At 44.1% G+C, this 26908-nt stretch overlaps 1 protein-coding gene across 1 annotated transcript in view; it reads left to right on the top strand.

The window, feature by feature from the left end:
• LOC143810242 (uncharacterized) overlaps positions 1–12985 on the top strand; it is a 31431-nt gene extending 18446 nt beyond the window's left edge. The window contains exon 3 of the mRNA XM_077293109.1: positions 12311–12985. Within this exon, the coding sequence (XP_077149224.1) occupies positions 12311–12878 (568 nt within the window). The 3' untranslated portion in view covers positions 12879–12985. The remainder of the gene's footprint in view (positions 1–12310) is intronic.
• Positions 12986–26908: the final 13923 nt, after the last annotated feature.

The following is a 26908-nucleotide window of genomic DNA, read 5'->3' as shown; positions in this document are numbered from 1 at the left end:
AATCACCTCCTGATGTACGGGAGTCATGCACATGGTCATTTGCGTCCAATACTGAGGCTTATTCTCAGCCAATGGCGTAGCATCAATTCCCCTCAGAGGAATAGGAAATTCCAAAGGCTCCAGGACAAAACCACAGCGCCTGGCAAACGACAAATCCATCAGATTCAGGGCAGCACCCGAATCCACAAAAGCCATAACCGGGTAGGATGACAAAGAACAAATCAAAGTAACAGACAAAATAAATTTAGGCTGTATAGTACCAATGGTGACAGGTTTAGCGATTTTTTTTAAGCGTTTAGAGCATGCTGAGATAACATGAGTAGAATTACCACAGTAAAAGCACAACCCATTTTGACGTCTATGTCTTTGTCGCTCAATTCTGGTCAGAGTTCGGTCACATTGCATAGACTCAGGTCTCTGTTCAGAAAATACCGCCAAAGGATGAGCAGATTTGCGCTCCCGCAAACGCCGATCAACCTGAATGGCTAAAGCCATCGAATCACTCAGACTTGTAGGGGTGGGAAACCCCACCATAACATTCTTAACGGCCTCAGAAAGACCTTCTCTGAAATTTGCAGCCAAGGCACACTCATTCCATTGAGTAAGCACTGACCATTTCCGAAATTTTTGACAATACACCTCTGCTTCATCCTGACCTTGAGAGATAGCCAGCAACACTTTTTCTGCCTGATTCTCAAGATTAGGCTCCTCATAAAGCAGTCCAAGAGCCAGAAAAAATGCATCTACATTAAGCAATGCAGGATCTCCTGGCGCCAGAGAGAAAGCACAATCCTGAGGGTCGCCACGCAACAAGGAGATAACAATTTTAACTTGCTGAGCGGAATCACCAGAGGAACGAGGTCTCAGAGATAGAAATAACTTACAATTATTCTTAAAGTTTAGAAACCTAGATCTATCACCAGAAAACAATTCAGGAATGGGTATCTTTGGTTCTGACATAGGGCTATGAATAACAAAATCCTGAATACTTTGCACCCGTGCAGTCAGATGATCCACACTAGAAGTCAGAGTCTGAAAATTCATGTCTGCAGCTGAGCTCAAAACCACCCAGAGTTCAAGGGGATGAAAGAAGCTAAACAGACTGCAGCAAAGGAAAAGCGGGAGAAAAAAAAAAAAATGTACTCAGGTCTTCTTTTTATCCCACTTCTGCGATGCATTAAACACTTTAGGGCCTGCTCTACTGTTATGATCCTTAGTGGTTGAGGATCACAAATTACTCCAGCTAAGTAACATACATAGGACAAGCTCTAGGGAGGTGGCAAACTGGACTGACCGCTAATCTGAACCTATCCAAACACACTAGAAGTAGCCGGTGAACGTGCCTAAAAATCCTAGACGTCTCGAGCCAGCCTGAGGAACTAACTACCCCTAGAGAGAAAGAAAGACCTCTCTTGCCTCCAGAGAAATAATCCCCAAAGAAATAGAAGCCCCCAACATATAATAACGGTGAGGTAAGAGGAAGGCACATACACAGGGGTGAAAACAGATTTAGCAAATGAGGCCCACTAATACTAGATAGCAGAAAATAGTAAAGGGGTCTGTGCGGTCAGTAAAAAACCCTTACAAAATATCCACACTGAGATTTCAAGAACCCCTGCACCAACTAACGGTGTGGGGGGGAGAAACTCAGTCCCCTAGAGCAACCAGCAAGCGAGGAAATCACATTTTAGCGAGCTGGACTAAAAACATAATAAATGCTGATAATCAAAAAATGATCAAACAAAAACTTAGCTTGTCTTGGAGAGACTGGGAGCAAGGTAGTCACAAGGAATCTGAAGAGCACTGAATACATTGAGAGCAGGCAAGGAACTGAGTATCCAGGTGAACTAAATAGGAAACCAACCAAGGATAACGAACCAGCAGATGCTGCCAACCTGCAAAAAGACAACACTACACAGTACCACTTGTGACCACTAGAGGGAGCCCAAAAACAGAGTTCACAACAGGTCGCGCCTCGAACATCGTAACTCTTCTCACTGTCCGAGTTGCACTACACGCCTGCAGCATCGCCCCTGGTCCCTGACAGGTCCTCGCTCCGTAGACTCATGTGTCTGGCGCCGCTGTGCCACCTAGTGGTCACTGCCATATTGCATTCTGGGCAACACGACAGTTTTTTTTTGTAGTGTTATACACCACCGAAATGTATCACAGAGCACTGAATACTGTATGGATCAGTAATTAAATCCAGACAATTTTTTTCATGCTTTTTTTTGCAGTGTTGTATATCACCAAAATGTAGTACAGAGCACAAAATACTGTATGGATCAGTAATTGAATCCAGGCAAATTTTTCACCACTTTTCGTAGTATTATATACCACCTAAATGTACCACAGAGAACATAATACTCTATGGATGAGTAACTGAATCCAAACAAAAAATTAGAAAGAAGGTCATCCATACAATCTTGAAGGCACCAAGTGAAGCGCCTCATAAAAAATTAACAAAGTGTAGTTGATGTATGAAAAAAGTGCAAAGCCAGGCTTTGTTAGATTTTATCAGAGTGAGCCTGTCATCTTTCTCTGTTGACAAGCAAAAGCACCTGTCTGTTATGACCCCCCCAGAAGCACAAAAAACCTGCTCAGACAAAATGCTAGTGGCAGGGCAGAACAACACCTTCAAGGTACAGAGGGACAGCTCATGCCGTGTGTTCAGCTTTGAGACCCAATACTTGAAGTTTGCAGGGGAATTTGAGAGTATGCTGGTTTGGTCAGCCAGGTATTGCTTGACCATCTTTAAAAACTTTTCCCTCCTTGCCAAAAATACCTGTTTATCGGACACTTGATGCTCAAAGGGTGTCAGGAAATTGGCCCACGCTTTTGACAGTGTACCACTGCTGTGTCTCTCTCACCTCTCCTCCTTGGTTGGACAAGGAAGAAGCTTGCCCCCTGCCGCTAGCACTGACTGATGGGAATTTTTTTCAACTATGGCCTTCTGGTATAGCACCATTTTAGAAGACGTATCCACCTCAGGAAGGAGAGATGCAAAGTTGTACTTGTAGCATGGCTCTAGCAGGGTGAACAAACAATACTCTTTTTTGGCCAAGATAAATTTAATACGAGGGTCACTGGAAAGGCAGCGGTACATAAAGTTGGCCATATGTGCCAAGCTCCCTACAGCCAACATTTCCCTGTCTCCACCAAGATGACAACGCTCCATATTCTCCTCCTTCTCCTCTTCCTCCTCAGCCCATCCACATAGGAAAGACGGGACGAAGGTAATGTGGGTACTAGCCTCTGTTGTGCTAGCCTACAGCTCCTGTTCCTCCTTCTCATCCTCCTCCTCATTGTTACCCAATCCATCCTGAACAGATGAGATGAGGCTGAGCTGAGTAGTATCTCCCTGTGTCATGTCTTCATTCATCTCCACCTGGTCCACTTGCACAGCTACATGTTTAATTGTGAGCAGGAACTGTTAAGTACACACAGAAGAGGGATTGTTGCACTGACTATGGTGTCATCGCCGCTCACCATCTTTGTGATGTCCTCAAAGTCTTGGATAACCACACACATATCAGACATTCATGCCCACTCTTTAGTTGTTATGTGTGGAGGCTGACCAGAATACTGAAGGGCATGTTGGAGCTGGTACTCAACAGCTGGCCTCTGCTGCTCACAAAGTTTTTCCAGCATGTGCAGTGTGGAGTTCCAACATGTGGGCATATTGCACACCAGTCAGTGAGCTGGCACTTGCATGCGCTGCTGCAGGACTGCCAGAGCTCCTGCAGCAGTAGCCGAGTTTCAGAAATTGGCGATGATGACGTGGCTTACCTTGACCCAAAGCTCTGGAAACGTTTTCTCAAATTGCTGAACTGCCAAGTAGAGTATGTGTACCAAGCATGGTACGTGTATGAGCTTGCAAAGCTTCATAGCCGCCAATGGATTACTCCCATTATCACACATGACCTTGCCTGGCTGGTGGTTCAACGGCAAAAGCCACAGATTTGCCTGGGCTGTTATTTCTTTAAGTAACTCTTCCATCGTGTGCGGTTTGTCTCCTATACAAAACAGCTTCAGCAGAGCCTGTTGCTGCTTTGTTGAGGCAGTGCTGCAGAGCTTCCAAATGATGTGGACAACATGCTCTGAAATACATCGGAGATGGAAGATGAGGAGTAGCAGAAGGGGGTGCAGGAACTAATATATGAGGTGGAGGATACTCTGATAGAAGTAGGGCCAGCAATCTTCAGCATGAGGAGCACATGTGCCATGCCAGGGTTGGACTCGGCCCCAACCTCCACAATGTTCACCCAGTGTGCTGTAAGTGAAATGTACTGTCCCTGGCTATAAGCACTTGTCCACGTGTCGGTCGTTAAGTGGACAATTCCAGTAACTACTTTGGTAAGGGCTCATGTGATGTTCCTGGACACGTGCTGGTACAAGGTGGGGACACCATACCGGAAGAAAAAGTGTTGGCCTGGGACCAAGTACCGAGGAACGGCTGCTGCCATGAATCAGGAGAAATCATCTGTCTTAAGAAGCCTCATTTGCAACATTTCCACAGCAGGCAGGGTGGAAATGTGCCCATTTAGCATTTGGGCCTGTAAGTGGGAGGCTGGAAGCTTACTCTTTCATTCCAAGGCCTGGAGTAGGGACAGCTGAAAGCTGTGTTGGGACAAAGATTTGGAATTGCCTGATGATGGTAATTCAGAATGTACAAGGACAGGTGCGGGGTGAGAGGGATCTGCACCAGTGTCATCTGCACCAGTGTCATGGACAGGGGATTGGGAAGCACCTAGCTTCACCCACTGGCACCAATCACAGATTCAGGCCCACAGAGTCGCGTGCTTAGATGACATGTGTCTTCTGTCTACTTTCAATAATTTTTTATTAATTTCTCCTTTCATGTCTTGTGTCTGTTTACTTACTATTTATTTTGTGGTTTCTTCCTTTACTGAATCTTGCCAGGTGATGTTCATGTACGGCTTTCCTGCAGGGGGAGACGGCTGTCGGCTCTCATTTTTGGCTTGATTTTGGTACAGGCTCATTATTCTCGGGTTCTGTTCTTTCTATATTATGTAATCTGGTGTTTCACCTGTTCATATGCACGTTATAAGCACTTATAGGCACCAGTCACTTCAATTTCAGTATAATATGGAGTTGTGCATGAAGTTCCGAAGTTTATAAATCTTTAAGTCCCTCATTGTGTGCACTGGTCACTTTAAGTAGTTGATATATCGTATCACATTTTTGATATTTGCGGCGTGAGTGCATGTTAGTCCTCCTCCGGGTTTCCTAGTGGTTGCCAGATGGTTGTATTGGAGTTTTTTATTCTCCTCCCCGCAATCCTTATGGAGCAGCTTTTATCTATAATCTTTTTTGCGCGCATTCATTGGTGGTTGCCTGTATGGTTATATTGGAGTTCTTTGTTCCCTCCCGCAACATCTGTGAAGCATCTTTTATTTACAATCTTTCCTGCCTGCATTCATTGGTGGCATAATGGTACAGCTCCTCCCACTTGAATTTGATTGGCCGCTTGACGGCATGAGTCATATGACTCTTATGTATGGACATGCCCGCTGTTCATGATGGTGTAACTCCTCCCACTTGACTGTGATTGGTCGCGTGAAGGTATAAGCCTTACAATGCCTGTCCATAGACCCCCCAGGAAGAAGCAACCACGAAACGCGCGTCGGGGTCCAGAGGCTCAGCTTGTCACTTGGCAGTGGATTCTTTGGTGGATATGCTTAGAGGTAATATGTTGAGGAATGGATACTGTGTAGTTCGTGTATGTGTGGGTCTTTGAAGGGACGATGCAATAGTATTTGTCTATGGGTGTTCCTATTTATAGCTGAACTGTGCCCCTAGAACTTGCTTTGAAACTGTAGATATGGTTCCAGTTTCCCACATTTGTTACACTAGTAACACCGACAGTTTTTAGTTGCAAATACTGTATTATTATTGTCTAATTTAGAATATGCAACATTTTTGATTGTATATGTACATCTATATTACTAAAAGATCTCAATCATCTTAGTGGATAGATCCTCTCATCCAGTAACTTTGCGCGGCTCCACATTTTGCTGGCCTTTGTTTGATTTTAGGCACCAATCTGTTTTATTGTTTTGTAATGTATTGATGTTAAATAAATGAATTTATTGTATTAAATATTGTGCTTAGAAACACTTCTTGATCCGATTATGGGCAATTATAATAGGATCTATATGCTTGATACTTGTTATGGAGTGTGGCCTATTCCCATGTAGGGTTTATGGGCATGGGTAACGTGCTTATTAGATGACATGTGCCTGATCATTCTGGTGGAGGTCAGGCCCCTGATGATCTTGGCATAGCACGGGCTGCAAATGACTATTTTTTTTGTCTCAGAACTCTCTTTAAAAAAGCCCCAGACTGGGAAACACCTAACTCTTTGAAATTGTCGGTGCTCTGCGGAAAAAGTGCCTGCCTTCTCTATCTGGTCACACCACTGCCTCTTCCTGCCTGTTTTGGTCCTTCCGATCCCTCCACCTCAGCATTGCTGGCCATACTCTGCATACCAGCTTCCAGGTTGGGTCGGTCACTTTGTCATCCACCACCTTGTTCAATACTGCCGCACCCTGGTCTTCCTGAATTGGTGACTCCTCGGAGTGTCCTAGTGTGGGATCACTAGGTTCCTGGGACTCAACATGATGGAAGGAAGGAAGATCAGAGTGAGGATGAAGTGATCTAGACTACTGACTGCTGAGACTGGACTGTGTGGAAGACTAGGTGTTGTTGCCAAGCATGTTGGAAGCATTATCTGCTATCCAACCGACCACCTGTTTGCACTGCTTTGGCTACAGAAGTGGTGTAATGTGCCTCACTGCAATGTGGGACAAGAAACTGTGTTGTGGATGGGCGTGTGTCTTGTGCTCCAGCAACAGGCACAGTTACACCTGCCCCATGTCCTCAGCATCTACGTGTACCATCATCAGCACTTCCACTTCTCTGTCCCCTCCCGCATGCCTTACGCAATTTCAATGTCTCTTGAAACCAACCATTTTACAATGCTTTTTGGGACTGTTATATGCCAGCGGAACGTACACCGACAATGTGATACTGTATGGATGACTAATTGAACTCAGAACAATTTTTCAACGCTTTTTGGTAGTGTTATATACCACCGAAATGTACCACAGACCACATAATTAGCTATGGGTAAGTAATTGAATGTAGAAACATTTCCCAATGCTTTTGGGAGTGCTATATATCATCGAAATGTATCATAGACCAAGTAATACTCTATGGGTTAGTAATTGAATCCAGAAAAAATTTACAAATCTTTTTAGGAGTGTTATATACTAACAAAATGTACCACAGATCACGTAATACTCTATGGTTGAGTAAATTGAATCCATAAAGAAATGTCAAAACATTTTCTTATAAAAATAATATAATAAAATGTGCAATTCACATAGAATAACTTTGATGTGAATTGAATTTTCCTGTAAAATGTAAGTGATTTGTAAAATTCTATTCTTGGCAAAACTGATCATCTGTTGTGTTTAAAACAAGATGGCGTCAATAAAGTATCAGTCATTTTTTGGAGAAAATCTCATGCTTTCTTCCAACAGGACAATGATTCCAGTAGCTCCCAGGGTGCAAAGACTGTGGTCTGTAGACTTCTGGTTTCAGAAGTAGCCCTGGAAGTTTCTGGAGTGGCTGTCACAGTCGCCATTTCAGAATCTTTACTTGAATTTGCAGCATGCAAACCCAAGAATATTAGCGTCCAGGTGGCCATTGCGCATGAGTAATGATCTGAAAAACCTCAGGAACGTTGATAGAAGCTGGTGTCTGGCTGTTCATCATGTTTGTAGCAGGTCATAACAGCCAGAAGGGTTCTACTAAATAGAGAAGACGCTGGTCACGAAAGGGTGAATAACAATGAGACCAAAGTAGTCCAGAAAAGTGACTTTTTATGATATTTTGAAGAAAACATTTGTTATAATATTATATTAAGTTATTTGCATTGTTCTTGGTTTATTGATCTATTGCAAACAACAGAAATGTTGTACATTTTGCTAAAATAAAAATAATAAAACAGTGGCGCAAAGTGTCACAATTGTAAAAATCCTGCAGCGAAACTAACAATTCCCCACGAAAAAAATTGTAAAATAAAAGAAATATTATACATATATACACATGGCGTGTATAAAGGTTCGCGCTAGAAAAAACAAGTGTATCCACTAGAAGGCTGTCTGTATGGAAGGTCTGTCACACACAAATGAAAGTCTGATATATCAGTCCCAATCAAGCTGCTGCATGGCCATAAAAATAATTGTAACTCACCCACTGCAATAAGGGTAACACAAAGCGGCTAGTGATCCTGTCCTGCTGCAGCAGGTGTCCATCCAAAGAAATCTTCTGATATAGTAAGTCCAGTAGTGAATCGAAGCTTTTGACTGCCCCGGCCGAAAGCAGTCACAGTTCACCGGGTAACGAGTCAAGGCGGTGGTCCAGCTAAACCGACGCCGCGTGTGAAGCGAACAGTGCGCACAGCGACGGTGCAGGACCTGTGTGACGTGACACTCACGTGACCGCCACTAGAGTCCGGTGGTAAGTACGGAATGCGGTGAGGTCCACTTCGTCTCAGCTCTGGACATGGCCTTAATGTAGTTACCACCTCTCCAGTGTTTATGCACCACCGCAATACCTGTAACCTCCATGTCCTTTATTTGTCCCCCATGATGGTATATAAAATGTTTCGAAAGTGGATGACCCATGAATTTAGTTTTAATATTTCTAATATGTTCATTGATTCTAGTTTTCAATGTCCGTTTTGTCCTTCCTACATATCTTTTACCACAAGGGCATTTTATCATATATATAACCCCTGTGGTAGAGCACGTAATAAAATCTTTAATAGGGATTTTATGGTTACCCTTTTCAATATCAGTTTGTTTACGCACTCTAATTTGTTTACACATGTTACATTTGTGACATGGAAAAAACCCTTTCAATATCCTATGAAAAAAGGTGGATGGTTTGAGAGAAGGTTTAACCTGGACAGTAGGTGCAATAATATTACCCAGGTTACAGGATTTATGTAAACAAAACGAGGATGGCTCGCGATTTTTTCCCCCAAAACTTTGTCATTTTTAAGTGTATGCCAATGTCTATTGACTATTTTTCGAAGAATATTAGTGCTGGCGTTATATTGTGTGATGATGGGGGTAAAATCTGCTGAGTCTTCTGTTTTTTTACATTTTTTGTTAATAAGCTCCTCTCTAGATTTTTTAAAAACAGTTGCTTTAGATTGTTCCAACATTTTTTCATCATATCCTTTCTCTAAAAATTTGTTGGTAAGTTGTCGGGCCTCCTTGTTAAAATCCTGGGGTCTGGAGCAATTGCGGTGGATCCTCATATATTGGCTTTTGGGAATGTTCAACAGCCAACTAGGGAGGTGGCAGCTGTCCAAAGGAATAAAACTATTAGTATCGGTGGGTTTTCTGAAAGTGCACGTTTGGATTGTAGAATTATGAATAAAAATACTAAGATCTAAAAAATTGATGTTAGTGGAACTGGTAGTGGAAGTAAAATTTAAAAAATAATCATTTTTATTAATATCAATTAAAAACTGGTTAAGGGTATCCAAACCACCAGACCAAATAAAAACAACATCATCAATGAAACGTTGCCAGAGGACCAGGATGAAGGAGACAGGTGTCTCCGAAACGCGTAGGATAGAGGTCCTCACCGCATTCCGTACTTACCACCGGACTCTAGCGGCGGTCACGTGAGTGTCACGTCACACAGGTCCTGCACCGTCGCTGTGCGCACTGTTCGCTTCACACGCGGCGTCGGTTTAGCTGGACCACCGCCTTGACTCGTTACCCGGTGAACTGTGACTGCTTTCGGCCGGGGCAGTCAAAAGCTTCGATTCACTACTGGACTTACTATATCAGAAGATTTCTTTGGATGGACACCTGCTGCAGCAGGACAGGATCACTAGCCGCTTTGTGTTACCCTTATTGCAGTGGGTGAGTTACAATTATTTTTATGGCCATGCAGCAGCTTGATTGGGACTGATATATCAGACTTTCATTTGTGTGTGACAGACCTTCCATACAGACAGCCTTCTAGTGGATACACTTGTTTTTTCTAGCGCGAACCTTTATACACGCCATGTGTATATATGTATAATATTTTGCTAAAATACCTAATTTTCAATGTTGTGAGTAGTGTTGAGCATTCCGATGCTGCAAGTATCGGGTATCGGCCGATACTTGCTGTATCGGAATTCCGATACCGGGATTCCGATACTCTTGTGGTATCGGGTATCGGGTATCGGAACAACATTAATGTTAAAATGTGTAAAAGAGAGAATTAAAATAAAAAATATCGCTATACTCACCTGTCCGACGCAGCCGGGACCTCAGCGCAGGAACCGGCAGCGTTGTTTGTTTAAAATTCCCGCTTTTACATGGTTACGCGAAGTCCCGGCTTGTGATTGGTCAGGGCGGCCATGTTGCCGGGCCGCGGACCAATCACAGCAAGCCGTGACGAAAATACGTCACGGCTTGCTGTGATTGGTCCGCGTCCCGGCAACATGGCCGCCATTAACCAATCACAAGCCGTGACGTCACGGGAGGCTGGACACGCGCCCATTTCAAAATGAGCGCGTCCAGCCTCCCGGCTTGTGATTGGTTGATCGCGGCGCAACCAATCACAAGCCGTGACGTCACGGGAGGCTGGACACGCGCCCATTTCAAAATGAGCGCGTCCAGCCTCCCGGCTTGTGATTGGTTGATCGCGGCGCAACCAATCACAAGCCGTGACGTCACGGGAGGCTGGACACGCGCCCATTTCAAAATGAGCGCGTCCAGCCTCCCGGCTTGTGATTGGTTGATCGCGGCGCAACCAATCACAAGCCGTGACGTCACGGGAGGCTGGACACGCGCCCATTTTAAAATGAGCGCGTGTCCAGCCTCCCGTGACGTCACGGCTTGTGATTGGTCAGGGCGGCCATATTGCCGGGACGCGGACCAATCACAGCAAGCCGTGACGTAATTTCGTCACGGCTTGCTGTGATTGGTCCGCGTCCCGGCAACATGGCCGACCTGACCAATCACAAGCCGGGACTTCACGTAACCAAGTAAAAGCGCGAATTTTAAACAAACAACGCTGCCGGTTCCCTCGCTGAAGTCCCGGCTGCGTCGGACAGGTGAGTATAGCGATATTTTTTATTTTAATTCTTTCTTTTACACATTTATATGGTTCCCAGGGCCTGAAGGAGAGTTTCCTCTCCTTCAGACCCTGGGAACCATCAGGAATACCGTCCGATACTTGAGTCCCATTGACTTGTATTGGTATCGGGTATCGGTATCGGATTGGATTCCGATACTGTGACGGTATCGGCCGATACTTTCCGATACCGATACTTTCCGATATCGGAAAGTATCGCTCAACACTAGTTGTGAGTAATTTGTGATTGCAACTGAGTGTTTCCCCTTATCTATTACCTCTGGTTGTATATGAGCATACATATTAGTCTATAAACAACCTTAACCACCAAGGTTACACTCCATATCAAAATTTAGTTATCAGAACCCAAAGACAGGAAACATGGAATGTATTTAACGATAAGCAAAATTTATGAATACATTTACATCAAAATAAAAAAATGGATTCCTCATGTCAGACTATAGACATAGCAATAAGTCACTGAGGCCATTTTAAGGCAGCATATAAAGTTGCAGTAAGCTAAGTGGTTACTGTCACCTGCACATGAATAGATATATTGCACTATATTAGATTTGCTGCAATATATAGATTTGCTGTGTTTCTCACCCAACGCGCGTTTCACCAATTCTTCTTCCGGGCTCATGAAGAATTGTCGAAACGCACGTTGGGGTGGAGATGCAGCAAATCTTAGCTTAAACCCAGGTATGTTTCAGCATGCACTTTTATTCAATGTGGTTTTTACTTGTACTGTAACAGCTTATTTTCTTCGCACTGTGGCAGCTTGTGACTATTTAGTCAGTCCTATTCTATGAATGCATTTATTGCTGTATTCATTGCACTTTAAAGAACAGCAACAGTAGATCCTCCACACACTGTGGCACCTTATGCCTTCTTGATTATTCTTAAAGGTCTCAGTCACTTCTTGCTGTGTCTCTATAGTCTGACATTTTTTATATTGATGTAAAGGTATTAATACATTTTGCTTATTGTTAAATACATTCCTTGTTTCCCATCTTTGTGTTCTTATAAATATACTCTGGTTGTATATGTAGAAAGGACAGTTTATACAATGTGCATATGTACTATGTACACAACTTTTTATCATTAATTTTTCCATTTTCCTCAATTTTAGGCAGTTTAATTATGAGTTCGCCTACTTTGTCAAATTTGATCAACAAGAATGTAACCGAGGCTTAACAACTCAAGATCTTCAGAATGCCCTAAGAGAGGAAAACAAAGACGTCATGTTTCAGGAAGTAGATGCTTTTCGTATCTATGAGGGTAAACGAATGGTGGCCTGTTCCTACCAGACATATAAAAAGCGCAATGAAGAGTATAGCATTCATGCCGAATATCGCTTGTTGGATGGGGCCACAAACTCCCCCATCAGCCGCCTGATGTTCAAAGATCCCTATGGTTCCTGTGGCATTCTTTATTCCTGGGACTCACCGTGTGTATCCAAATGCTTACTTCCATCTGGAACATATAATATAATTGACAAGATGTCCACCTCCATTCTTCCACAAGATAAGGTATTTGCTTTTGCAGAAGTGTTCCATCATGACAAAGGAAAAGAACAGGAGGTTTGGAAATCTTGGAGAACACTCAATGATTACATTGATTTGTATCAGTGTACTGGAAATAACTGTCGTCAATGCTTTAAAAATGGTGTTCAACAAAACCAATGTTATAATGCTTAATCACATAATAGATCAATAGCTTTAAAGCTTTGCATCCCACCCCCTACCTTCACACCCCCAAAAAGCCTAGCAATCACATGTTATCAATAAAGTCTGTCAGCATATTCAATCAATGGACTTGAGTCATATTTTATTTTTATTTTTTTACAAAGTAAAGGTTGCTGTAAAATATTGCATAATCACAGCTGACTTCTTCCAAAAAGTGCCCCTTACTTGTCCCCTGGTTGTGTCTGTATCGCAGCTCAACACCATTCCCTTCAGTAGAGCTTGGCAGTAGACAGGTGTGGAGTGATTTTTGGAAGGAAGTTGCCATGTTTTTCCAATCTTGGACCCAAAAGCCATATCCCTGGTTGGGTTTTTTGAAAGTCCAGGTGTGGAAGTGTCCCAGGAATGGTGACCCTAGGATGCCAAAATTCATTGGGTTTTGGGAACCCCACAGAACCAGGAACATTTACAAGCATTTCAAATTCGCAAAATGTGAGCGCATTCCCGTCTGTTTATTGGAAGCTTCTGGCTCGGCAATATGAGGAATATTTCTAATCCATGTTGGATGCCCGGGCAGTCTTCATGATGCACAGCTCTATTTCTCTCTTTCTGGTTTGGAGGGACAGGGAAAGGTTTGATGGTGGCACTTCTCTTCTTCGGGAGGGCATACAGCAGACGGCATCCTTGTGCAATTTTTTGTGTGGTCTAAAAAAAATATTTTTTTAATGAATAAAACAAAGAAAATAAAAATTCTTAAAAAATAAGAAATTAAATATACAGAGACCTGAATTCAAAAAGTCAATAATCTGAAGTGCTGATGTCTACACAATCTGACCAATGCCGATGAAGTCTAAAGGTTCTTTAACACTGTGTTCTAGCACTTGTTCATTGGTCTCACTGGGCCTGACATTTGAACTCACCAAATGGAATCCTGGCATATCCTCCAACGGGGCCACAGACTATACTGATGCCAGTAGAATGGGCATGTCTTGCATCATTTATCTGGCGTTTACGCCTACTGGAGACGCACACCCAGACACAGTCTACTATGTCTGAGTATCTGCCTCCAATAGGTTCATGGCTGAAAATGATGCATGCCGAACACAAATACCCATTGTCAGCACCATTATAGTCTAAGGCTCCATTGGCGCATATGCAGGGAATTTTAGCGTAAGTCCCAAAGGGAGCGCAATGTGAAAGCACCCTAACACCTACATGCGCTACTGTCCATGATATAGAGCTCCACATAAGCAATGTGAAGTCTAGTGTGGGCTCAGCCAATCATCAACTGTTTCTTCCTTGACGAACAATGTTCGGAGAGAGAAGGATGGGGCATGACAAATTTTTCTCCTAGAAGATAGACATCAGGTGTTGGCAGCCTCTTACTCCACTCTTTCCAATGGCAATGCATAAATCTCATCTGAGAATTATAACTGGGTGGATCACACAGTCTGCCATCAGTTATATGGGAATCTTATTCCATACTATGACTTACAATAGAAACTGCCACAATATTACGATATGGGCCATATTTTTATTGGAAATTTGCTTGATCATTTTTCTCTGTTTAGCACTCATACCAGTAATGTGTGATTTCAACACGAAAAGCTGGAGTAATGCTGGAGGTTGTCTCTATGAGATCCATGCTAATGATGAGCGAGTGTGCTTGCCACAGCTCGAAACTCCGCCGAGCATCGGGGTGCTCGGGTACACTCGTTACTCACTCCTGTTCATTTACCTGTTTTATCTGCACTTGTCCTCCCCGTAAAACCATGTCCATGAAAAACTTTTGGTAATAAATGACTAAGGTTTACACGCCACGAAAGAATGAAGTGTTGCTGCGTTTTTTAATTTTTTTCATTAAAGTGCCAGAATTGGTGCAGCTAATAGATGTGCCTTTTCTGGGGTGACTGCGGGCTGCTACTTTTAGACTGGGGGGTCAATATCTATGGACCTTACCAGTCTGAGAATACCAGCTCCCAGCTGTTTGCTTTAGCTTGGCTGGTTGTCAAAAAATGGGGGGGAAATCCCACGACATTTATTTTTTAAATTATTTATTGAAATATTTAAAAAAAAAAAAAAAAATGGAGTTGGACCCCTCTATTCTTGATAATCAACCATGATAAAGTTGATAGCTGAGGGTTATAATTCACAGCTGTCAGTTTTGCCTGTGTTGGTTATCAAAAATAGAAGAGACCTCATTTTTTTAAAAACTGTATTTATTTTTAGCATAGGCACAGGCTGATGAATATTCACATCAGCGGTGACCGCTCTCACTGTTATCTGTGACAGCAAGCGTAGGCTGATATAAGTAGTAAACTCCAATCAGCCAACCCCTGTGACCAGCCGTAACCTTTTTACCGCGGCCACAGCTGCTGATTGATGCTGTCATCAGCGTGAGAATCGCAGGTCTCGGACTGGCGGTATGATCTTACTGCAGATCAGAGCCTCTGATATTTCTGGCACTGTCCCTGGCACTGGCACCCAACAGTAACACGGACTTCCTGTCATGATCTGCTTAGTTTGTGGGATTAGGTAGTTCAGCGGTTAATCTGGGCGGCCTCACTCTGGGATTCTGGAAGGCTACTTATAGCCTCATTGTGGGGTCATTCTTCGTCACTTATACTTTGACCCTTGGCCGAGTGTGTGTGACCCTGTCGTGTCTGTGCCGTGTGCCTGTGCTACTTAATGTTTGTCTGGTTCTGATCTGGTTCTGCCTGTCCCTCCTGTACTGCACTGCTATCTCCGTGTATGACTCCTTGCCTACGTTCTGACTATTCTCTACTCGCCCCTCCTGTACCACGCTGCCCTCTCCGTGTATGACCCCTGTTTGTCCGACCTGAGTTCCCCTCTACTCTACTTCAGGGTCCCTGTAGCATCCTGCACTCATCTCCAGTCTAACCCCCGCCCCCTGTGGTCACATGATCACAGGTCCTTCTGCTTTCTGCTATCCTCAGCGTCTCCTCTCACCACGCTGCTCAGGTCCCGTCTGCCTAAGCTTTCCCCATGGCATCTGACCTCGGGCTCTCCCGCAGTGTGGGTGAGTCACCCTACTCAGCCGTGGCAGTTCGCCTGTGCTGACAGGATCCTGATACTTCCTGGAGAATACGTGTTCGGAGTCTGTGCATGAACAGTAGATGTTTAGTACAGATGAAATAGAAATTAGTCCAACTCGCCATAATAGACATCCTTAGGTGTTTGTATATAGCACCATTAATTCCATGGTGCTGTACATGAGAAGGGGTTACATACAGTGTTACATGATATGAGACACATGTAACTTACAACGCTGATGCTGTTTTATCCCCCGCTGCGTACTTTTGGTGAATAAAGAAAGAAGTTTGTTCACAAGTTCGTGGAGCTGGATTTCTTCTGTTTTTGATTGTTCTGATCTCTCCTTCAAACCACATATCCAAGCCCTTTCCACTTCCTGCCGCCTCCAACTCAAAAATATCTCCTGAATCCGCAGATTCCTCAACCATGAGTCTGCAAGATCCCTAGTCCATGCCCTCATGGTCTTCCGCCTCGACTACTGTAACCTCCTGCTCTGTGGCCTCCCCTCGAACACTCTCGCACCCCTCCAATCTATTCTAAACTCAGCTGCCCGACTAATCCGCCTGTCCCCCCGCTATTCTCCGGCCTCTCCCCTCTGTCAATCCCTTCACTGGCTCCCCATTGCCCAGAGACTCCAGTGCAAAACCCTACCATGACATACAAAGCCATCCACAACCTGTCTCCTCCATACATCTGTGACCTCGTCTCCCGGTACTTACCTGCACGCAACCTCCGATCCTCACAAGATCTCCTTCTCTACTCCCCTCTTATCTCCTCTTCCCACAATCGCATACAAGATTTCTCTCGTGCATCACCCCTACTCTGGAACCCTCTACACAACACATCAGACTCTCGCCTACCATCGAAACCTTCAAAAAGAACCTGAAGACCCCCCTCTTCCGACAAGCCTACAACCTGCAGTAACCACCGATCGACCGATCGACCAACCGCTGCACGATCAGCTCTATCCTCACCTCCTGTATCCTCACCCATCCCTTGTAGATTGTGAGCCTTCGCGGGCAGGGTCCTCTCTCCTCCTGTACCAGTTATGACTTGTATTGTTTAAGATTATTGTACTTGTTTTTATTATGTACACCCCTCCTCACATGTAAAGCGCCATGGAATAAATGGCGCTATAATAATAAATAATAATAATAATAATAATAACTGTGTGTCACAATATATCAGATTCTCACCTACAGTGGAAAAATTAAAAAAGGAACCTGAAGACTCACCTCTTCCAACAAGCCTACAATCTGCAGTAACCATCACTCCACCAAACCGCTGCATGACCAGCTCTACCCCCACCTAGTGTATCCTCACCCATCCCTTGTAGACTGAGCCCTCGCGGGCAGGGTCCTCTCTCCTCCTGTATCAGTCGATGACTTCTATTGTTTAAGATTATTGTACTTGTTTTTATTATGTATATCCCTTTTCACAAAAATGGCGCAATAACAATAAATAATAATAATAATACCGCTGTGCGGCTGCCATAGAAAGGGAGTTGAGTAGACCATACAGTAACAGAAGTTTTAAAAAAAACTGCGCAATTATATTTTTACTCTGGGAAATTGTTGACACTTTAGTGCTGTGCCCCAGTCGGTGATCTGCAGGGGGGCTAAAAATTGCTGAAGACGATGGAAACAGCACTGAAATGGCATGGAAACCAGATGAGGAAGACCCCTGGAAGCAGGGCCGGCTCTGAATTTTCATCGGCCTCGAGCAAAAGAGTCTCAGTGGGCCCCTTTAATACATACCACAATTCATGGTGCACAGATACAGCAGAGAAATATCAGTATAGTACAATGCCAAAGATTTTACTTCTTACATTACATGAGTGACATCTATTGTACATTCTACACTAGGTCAGAAACCGGACAGTATACAGTATTATGGGCCCCATATATTGCGACAGAATAATGAGCCCCATAAAATGCTCCATACAGAATAATGGACCCCACTTATTGCTCCATACAGTATAATGAGCCCCATATATTGCTCCATACAGAATAATGAGCCCCGTATATTGCTTCAAACATAATGAGCCCCATATAATGTTCCATACAGTATAGGATGGGCCCCTTAGAGTATAATGGGCCCATATATTGCTCCATGCAGTATAATGAGTCCCATATATTGACCTATACAGTATATGATGAGCCCCATATATTACTCAATGCAGAATGGCCCCATATAATGCTCCATACAGAATAGGCCCCATATAATGCACCATATATAATGGGCCCCATATGATGCTCCAGTGTATAATTGGCCCCATATATGATGCTCCAGTGTATAATGGGCCCATGTAATGCTCCATATATAATGAGCTCCATATATGATGCTCCAGTGTATAATAGACCCCATTTATGATGCTCCAGTGTATAATAGGCCCCATATATGACGCTCCAGTGTATAATGGGCCCCATATGTGATGCCTCAGTGTATGATGAGCCCCATATATGATGCTCCAGTGTGTAATAGGCCCCATATATGATGCTCCAGTGTATATGCAGCGCCCCAGAGTCCTGGTCGTTGCAGTACTGTGGCTCCGCCGCTAAGGGGGGCTATGGTACGTCTGATGGCACTGAAGGAGTTCATCTGACCAGGTATCACATACACCAATACATTTCACAGTCTGGCCTCCAGGGGGAGCTAAGGGTGCTATTCATTAGGCCACTCCTCACAGTCTGGTAAAACTGGGGGTCAGGCAGGAAGTTAGCTAGAAAGCTGACTGGGTTGGAACCAGGCAACACCTTGTGGCAGAGGGTGTTGTGGGGGAAGATTCGGTAGGGTCCCTGTCAGGTTTGGGACCCTGACAGAGGCCTGGCAACGAGAAAGAACGTCACGGGACCGTGCCTGCTCAGCATAGCGGCGGTTCCCTAAGAAAGGATCAGAAGCGGGATGTATTGTGCTGAGTGAGAAACGAGATCAATGCAAGAAGGAGAATACCAGTAGGAGTCGTGCTGTAAGACCGAGGCAACATCCTACTGAGGCGCACAACCGGTGGCCGGAACGCCGAGGAAGTATTTCTATATATAGCTTCAGGCAATACTTCAAACTAACGGCAGGACAGTCAGTTATAGGCGGGCTGTCTCACCTAAATCACCTAAGAAGACATAGGGGGCAACCTGTGGAGAGGGGCGACTCTAGGGTCCCGGAAGAGCTCCGAGCCTACCCGTCATACAGGTGCCGTCCCAACCAGAACACCGGGAGGGACGGATTAGCAGAACATCATCTAATCGAGTTGTGAGGGAACACGAGAAACAGACACAACAGTTGTGGGGACTATCCCGTAAGCACAGCAGGGGAGGACCACAACACATAGCGCTAGCAGGAAGGCACAGATTTCCACCTGCAAAGAGAACTCTGGAGGTGCCATCGGACCGGCCGGACTTGCGCAGCCTGGTGAACCGTATTCCGGACTGAGGACCCAGAGACCTTCAGTAAAGAGGTAAAGAGACTGCAACCTTGTGTCCTTGTTATTTACTGCAACCTACAGCGCCCCTCAGCAGGGTCACGGACCGGGTCTAGCCACCGTGACAACCCCAGAGCAGAGACTCAGAGGCCCGGTACTGGGTACCCCTCGGCCCTGCGGCAGTGGGGGCGCTACATATAATAGGCCCCATATATGATACTCCAGTGTATAATAGGCCCCATATATGATACTCCAGTGTATAATTGGCACCATATATGATGTTCCAGTGTATAATGGGCCCCATATATGATGTTCCAGTGTACAATGGGCCCCATATATGATGCTCCAGTGTATAATGGGCCCCATATATGATGCTCCAGTGTATAATTGACCCCATATATGATGCTCCAGTGTATAATGGGCCCCATATATGATGCTCCAGTGTATAATTGGCACCATATATGATGTTCCAGTGTATAATGGGCCCCATATATGATACTCCAGTGTATAATGGGCCCCATATATGATACTCCAGTGTATAATGAGCCCCATATATGATGCTCTAGTGTATAATGGGCCCCATATATGATGCTCCAGTGTATAATTGACCCCATATATGATGCTCCAGTGTATAATGGGCCCCACATATGATGCTCCAGTGTATAATTGGCACCATATATGATGTTCCAGTGTATAATGGGCCCCATATATGATACTCCAGTGTATAATGGGCCCCATATATGATGCTCCAGTGTATAATTGACCCCATATATGATGCTCCAGTGTATAATTGACCCCATATATGATACTCCAGTGTATAATGGGCCCCATATATGATGTTCCAGTGTACAATGGGCCCCATATATGATACTCCAGTGTATAATTGGCACCATATATGATGCTCCAGTGTATAATGGGCCCCATATATGATACTCCAGTGTATAATTGGCACCATATATGATACTCCAGTGTATAATGGGCCCCATATATGATGTTCCAGTGTACAATGGGCCCCATATATGATACTCCAGTGTATAATGGGCCCCATATATGATGTTCCAGTGTACAATGGGCCCCATATATGATACTCCAGTGTATAATGGGCCCCATATATGATGTTCCAGTGTACAATTGACCCCATATATGATACTCCAGTGTATAATGGGCCCCATATATGATGTTCCAGTGTACAATGGGCCCCATATATGATACTCCAGTGTATAATTGGCACCATATATGATGCTCCAGTGTATAATGGGCCCCATATATGATACTCCAGTGTATAATTGGCACCATATATGATACTCCAGTGTATAATGGGCCCCATATATGATGTTCCAGTGTACAATGGGCCCCATATATGATACTCCAGTGTATAATGGGCCCCATATATGATGTTCCAGTGTATAATGGGCCCCATATATGATATTCCAGTGTATAATAGGCACCACATATGATACTCCAGTGTATAATTGGCCCCATATATGATACTCCAGTGTATAATGGGCCCCATATATGATACTCCAGTGTATAATTGACACCATATATGATGCTCCAGTGCACAATGGGCCCCATATATGATACTCCAGTGTATAATTGGCACCATATATGATGCTCCAGTGTATAATGGGCCCCATATATGATGTTCCAGTGTATAATAGGCCCCATATATGATGCTCCAGTGTATAATGGGCCCCATATATGATGTTCCAGTGTATAATAGGCCCCATATATGATGCTCCAGTGTATAATGGGCCCCATATATGATGTTCCAGTGTATAATGGGCCCCATATATGATACTCCAGTGTATAATGGGCCCCATATATGATGCTCCAGTGTATAATAGGCCCCATATATGATGCTCCAGTGTATAATGGGCCCCATATATGATGTTCCAGTGTATAATGGGCCCCATATATGATGCTCCAGTGTATAATGGGCCCCATATATGATACTCCAGTGTATAATTGACACCATATATGATGCTCCAGTGTACAATGGGCCCCATATATGATACTCCAGTGTATAATTGGCACCATATATGATGCTCCAGTGTATAATAGACCCCATATATGATGCTCCAGTGTATAATAGGCCCCATATATGATGCTCCAGTGTATAATGGGCCCCATATATGATGTTCCAGTGTATAATGGGCCCCATATATGATACTCCAGTGTATAATGGGCCCCATATATGATGCTCCAGTGTATAATAGGCCCCATATATGATGCTCCAGTGTATAATGGGCCCCATATATGATGTTCCAGTGTATAATGGGCCCCATATATGATACTCCAGTGTATAATGGGCCCCATATATGATGCTCCAGTGTATAATAGACCCCATATATGATGCTCCAGTGTATAATAGGCCCCATATATGATGCTCCAGTGTATAATGGGCCCCATATATGATGTTCCAGTGTATAATGGGCCCCATATATGATACTCCAGTGTATAATGGGCCCCATATATGATGCTCCAGTGTATAATAGGCCCCATATATGATGCTCCAGTGTATAATGGGCCCCATATATGATGTTCCAGTGTATAATGGGCCCCATATATGATACTCCAGTGTATAATGGGCCCCATATATGATACTCCAGTGTATAATAGACCCCATATATGATGCTCCAGTGTATAATAGGCCCCATATATGATGCTCCAGTGTATAATGGGCCCCATATATGATGTTCCAGTGTATAATGGGCCCCATATATGATACTCCAGTGTATAATGGGCCCCATATATGATGCTCCAGTGTATAATAGGCCCCATATATGATGCTCCAGTGTATAATGGGCCCCATATATGATGTTCCAGTGTATAATGGGCCCCATATATGATACTCCAGTGTATAATAGGCCCCATATATGATGCTCCAGTGTATAATGGGCCCCATATATGATGTTCCAGTGTATAATGGGCCCCATATATGATGCTCCAGTGTATAATTGGCACCATATATGATGCTCCAGTGTATAATGGGCCCCATATATGATGCTCCAGTGTATAATTGGCACCATATATGATGCTCCAGTGTATAATGGGCCCCATATATGATGCTCCAGTGTATAATTGGCACCATATATAATGTTCCAGTGTATAATGGGCCCCATATAGGATGCTCCAGTGTATAATGGGCCCCATATATGATGCTCCAGTGTATAATGGGCCCCATATATGATGCTCCAGTGTATAATGGGCCCCATATATGATGCTCCAGTGTATAATGGGCTGCAAATATGATGCTCCAGTGTATGATGTGCCCATATATGACCATATATGATGCTCCAATGCATAATGGGCTCCATATATGATGCTCCAGTGTGTGATGGGCCCCATATATGACCATATATGATGCTCCAGTTCATAATGGGCCCCATAAATGATACCCCAGTGTAAGATGAACCCCATATATGATGCTCCAGTGTATAATGGGCCCCATATATGATGCTGCAGTGTATGATGAACCCCATGTATTGCTCCAAACATTAAAAACAATTCACCTCTGCTCGCTGGCTGCTGCTCTGCTCAGGACTCTCCCCGCTGCACCGCATCGCCACCTTCCGGCTTTCTGCACTGTGACTGTTCAGGCAGAGGGTGCACAGACATGACATCATCGCGCCCTCTGACCTGAACATCACAATCAGGAGATGCGGAAAACTCTGCAGTGATGGAGCGGTTAGAGGTAAGTATTGGCCAGCACTGGCACAGGCACCAGGCCCCCATAGTGCGTCGGTTTTCCGATGTGAGTGGGCCCCCTCGCCTGCTCAGGGTCCCAGCACTTGCCTGGGTGCTGATGCCGGCCCTGATTAGTATCCATAAATTCTTATAACATTTGTGGTACACCAAGCTGATATTTATGAGACCTGAGTGTGGCTCAGCATGAAGGCAGGTAGAGGTGTATGAGGTATCAGGGCTCCCAGCACAGCCGGCCTACACCGATCCCTCACTCACCTCGTCTCGTCTTCATTTCAAAGCTGTAAACGCTGACCCAGCCCCCGACACCTCCAGCGTGGCCCATGACTGACTGCTGCTGAGCCATTGTCTAATTTCTGCTGTGGGTCAATTGATGCCACTTTTCTATTTTTATAGAAAAAAATAATTATTTTTGCATTGCTACATTCTGAAAGCTGTAACTTTTTATTTCTCTGCTGACGGAGCTGTAGTGTAGTTTGTTTTTCATGGGACAAGATGTCATTTTCAGAGACACCATTTTTATTTACATTTTACTTATTGATCGCGTTGTATTCCACTTTTTTTAGTGGCTTGATGAAAAAGGATAGTTTTTTTGTCACTTTTTTTCTTTATTAATTTTTTTTGTAGGAGTTTAACTTAACCCCTTAATCCCATATGACGTACTATCCCGTCAAGGTGACCTGGGACTTAATTCCCAGTGACGGGATAGTACGTCATAGCCGATCGGCCGCGCTCACGGGGGGAGCGCGGCCGATCGCGGCCGGGTGTCAGCTGCCTATCGCAGCTGACATCCGGCACTATGTGCCAGGAGCGGTCACGGACCGCCCCCGGCACATTAACCCCCGGCACACCGCAATCAAACATGATCGCGGTGTACCGGAGATACAGGGAAGCATCGCGCAGGGAGGGGGCTCCCTGTGGGCTTCCCTGAGACGATCGGTACAAGGGAATGTACTCACCTTGTACCGAGCGACTCCTCCCTGCAGGCCCCGGAACCAAAATGGCCGCGGGGCTGCATCCGGGTCCTGCAGGGAGTACTTCCGGGTCCGGAGCAGGCTGCAGATGAAAGCTGCAGCCTGCAGCGATGTGAGTGAGAGCGCCGATCTGATATGTTATAGATGAGTGCTATGTGATAGATGAGTGCTATGCAAACTATCAGATCGGCGATCTGTGATGTCCCCTCCTGGGACAAAGTAAAATAGTTTTTAAAAAAATTTCCACATGTGTAAAAAAAAAATAAAAAAAAAAATCCTAAATAAAGAAGAAAAAAAAAAAATTATTCCCATAAATACATTTCTTTATCTAAAAAAAATAAAAAATAAAAGTACACATATTTAGTATCGCCGCGTCCGTAATGACCCAACCTATAAAACTGTCCCACTAGTTAACCCCTTCAGTGAACACTGTAAGAAAAAAAAAAACGAGCCAAAAAACAACGCTTTATTATCATACCGCCAAACAAAAAGTGAAATAACACGCGATCACAAAGACGGATATAAATAACCATGGTACCGCTGAAAACGTCATCTTGTCCCGCAAAAAACGAACTGCCATATAGCATCATTACCAAAAAAATAAAAAAGTTATAGTCCTCAGAATAAAGCGATGCCAAAATAATTATTTTTTCTATAAAATAGCTTTTATCGTATAAAAGCGCCAAAACATAAAAAAATGATATAAATGAGGTATCGCTGTAATCGTACTGACCCGTCGAATAAAACTGCTTTATCAATTTTACCAAAAGTGGAACGGTATAAACGCCTCCCCCAAAAGAAATTCATGAATAGCTGGTTTTTGGTCATTCTGCCTCACAAAAATCGGAATAAAAAGTGATCAAAAACTGTCACATGTCCGAAAATGTTACCAATAAAAATGTCAACTCGTCCCGCAAAAAACAAGACCTCACATGACTCTGTGGACCAAAATACGGAAAAATTATGTCTCAAAATGTGGAGACGCAAAAACTTTTTTGCTATAAAAAGCGTCTTTTAGTGTGTGACAGCTGCCAATCATAAAAATCCGATATAAAAAACGCTATAAAAGTAAATCAAACCCCCCTTCATCACCCCCTTAGTTAGGGAAAAATAATAAAATTTAAAAAAATGTATTTATTTCCATTTTTCCATTAGGGCTAGGGTTAGGGCTAGGGTTAGGGTTAGGGTTAGGGCTAGGGTTAGGGCTAGGGTTAGGGTTAGGGTTAGGGCTAGGGTTAGGGTTAGGGATAGGGCTAGGGTTAAGACTAGCGTTAGGGCTAGGGTTAGGGCTAGGGTTAGGGTTAGGGTTGGAACTAAAGTTAGGGTTAGGGTTGGGGCTAAAGTTAGGGTTGGGGCTAAAGTTAGGGTTAGGGTTTGGATTACATTTACGGTTGGGATTAGGGTTGGGATTAGAATTAGGGATGTCTCAGGGTTAGGGGTGTGGTTAGGGTTACAGTTGGGATTAGGGTTAGGGGTGTGTTTGGATTAGTTTCAGGTAGAATTGGGGAGTTTCCACTGTTCAGGCACATCAGGGGCTCTCCAAACGCGACATGGCGTCCGATCTCAATTCCAGACAATTCTGCGTTGAAAAAGTAAAACAGTGCTCCTTCCCTTCCGAGCTCTCCCGTGCGCCCAAACAGGGGTTTACCCCAACATATGGGGCATCAGCGTACTCGGAACAAATTGGACAACAACTTTTGGGGTCCAAGTTCTCTTGTTATCTCTGGGAAAAAAAAAATTTGGGGGGCTAAAAATCATTTTTGTGGGAAAAAAAGGATTTTTTATTTTCACGGCACTGCGTTGTAAACTGTAATGAAACACTTGGGGGTTCAAAGTTCTCACAACACATCTAGATAAGTTCCTTGGGAGGTCTAGTTTCCAATATGGGGTCACTTATGGGGGATTTATACTGTTTGGGTACATCAGGGGCTCTGCAAATGCAACATGATGCCTGCAGACCAATCCATCTAAGTCTGCATTCCAAATGGCGCTCCTTCCCTTCCGAGCTCCATGCGCCCAAACAGTGGTTCCCCCCCACATATGGGGTATCAGCGTACTCAGGACAAATTGGAAAACAACTTTTGGGGTCCAATTTATCCTGTTACCCTTGTGAAAATATAAAACTGGGGGCTAAAAAATCATTTTTCTGAAAAAAAAAAGAATTTTTAGTTTCACGGCTCTGCGTTATAAACTGTAGTGAAACACTTGGGGGTTCAAAGCTCTCAAAACACATCTAGATAAGTTTCTTGGGAGGTCTAGTTTCTAATATGGGGTCACTTGTGGGGGGGTTGTACTGTTTGGGTACATCAGGGGCTCTGCAAATGCAACGTGACGCCTGCAGACCAATCCATCTAAGTCTGCATTCCAAATGGCGCTCTTTCCCTTCCGAGCTCTGCCATGCACCCAAACAGTGGTTCCCCCCCACATATGGGATATCAGCGTACTCAGGACAAATTGGAAAACAACTTTTGGGGTCCAATTTATCCTGTTACCCTTGTGAAAATATAAAACTGGGGGCTAAAAAATCATTTTTCTGAAAAAACTATTTTTTTATTTTCACGGCTCTGCGTTATAAACTGTAGTGAAACACTTGGGGGTTCAAAGCTCTCAAAACACATCAAGATAAGTTCCTTAGGGGGTCTACTTTCCAAAATGGTGTCACTTGTGGGGGGTTTTAATGTTTAGGCACATCAGGGGCTCTCCAAACGCGACATGGTGTCCCATCTCAATTCCAGTCAATTTTTCATTTAAAAGTCAAATGGCGCTCCTTCCCTTCCGAGCTCTGCTATGCGCCCAAACAGTGGTTTACCCCCACATATGGGGTATCGTTGTACTCAGGACAAATTTAACAACAACTTTTGTGGTCTAATTTCTTCTCTTACCCTTGGGAA

The sequence above is a fragment of the Ranitomeya variabilis genome, chromosome 2 (assembly GCF_051348905.1).
Source record: "Ranitomeya variabilis isolate aRanVar5 chromosome 2, aRanVar5.hap1, whole genome shotgun sequence".
In the NCBI taxonomy this organism is placed as follows: domain Eukaryota; kingdom Metazoa; phylum Chordata; class Amphibia; order Anura; family Dendrobatidae; genus Ranitomeya; species Ranitomeya variabilis.
Note: the sequence above shows the minus strand (reverse complement) of the source record. Positions and strands in the feature narration are given on the sequence as shown.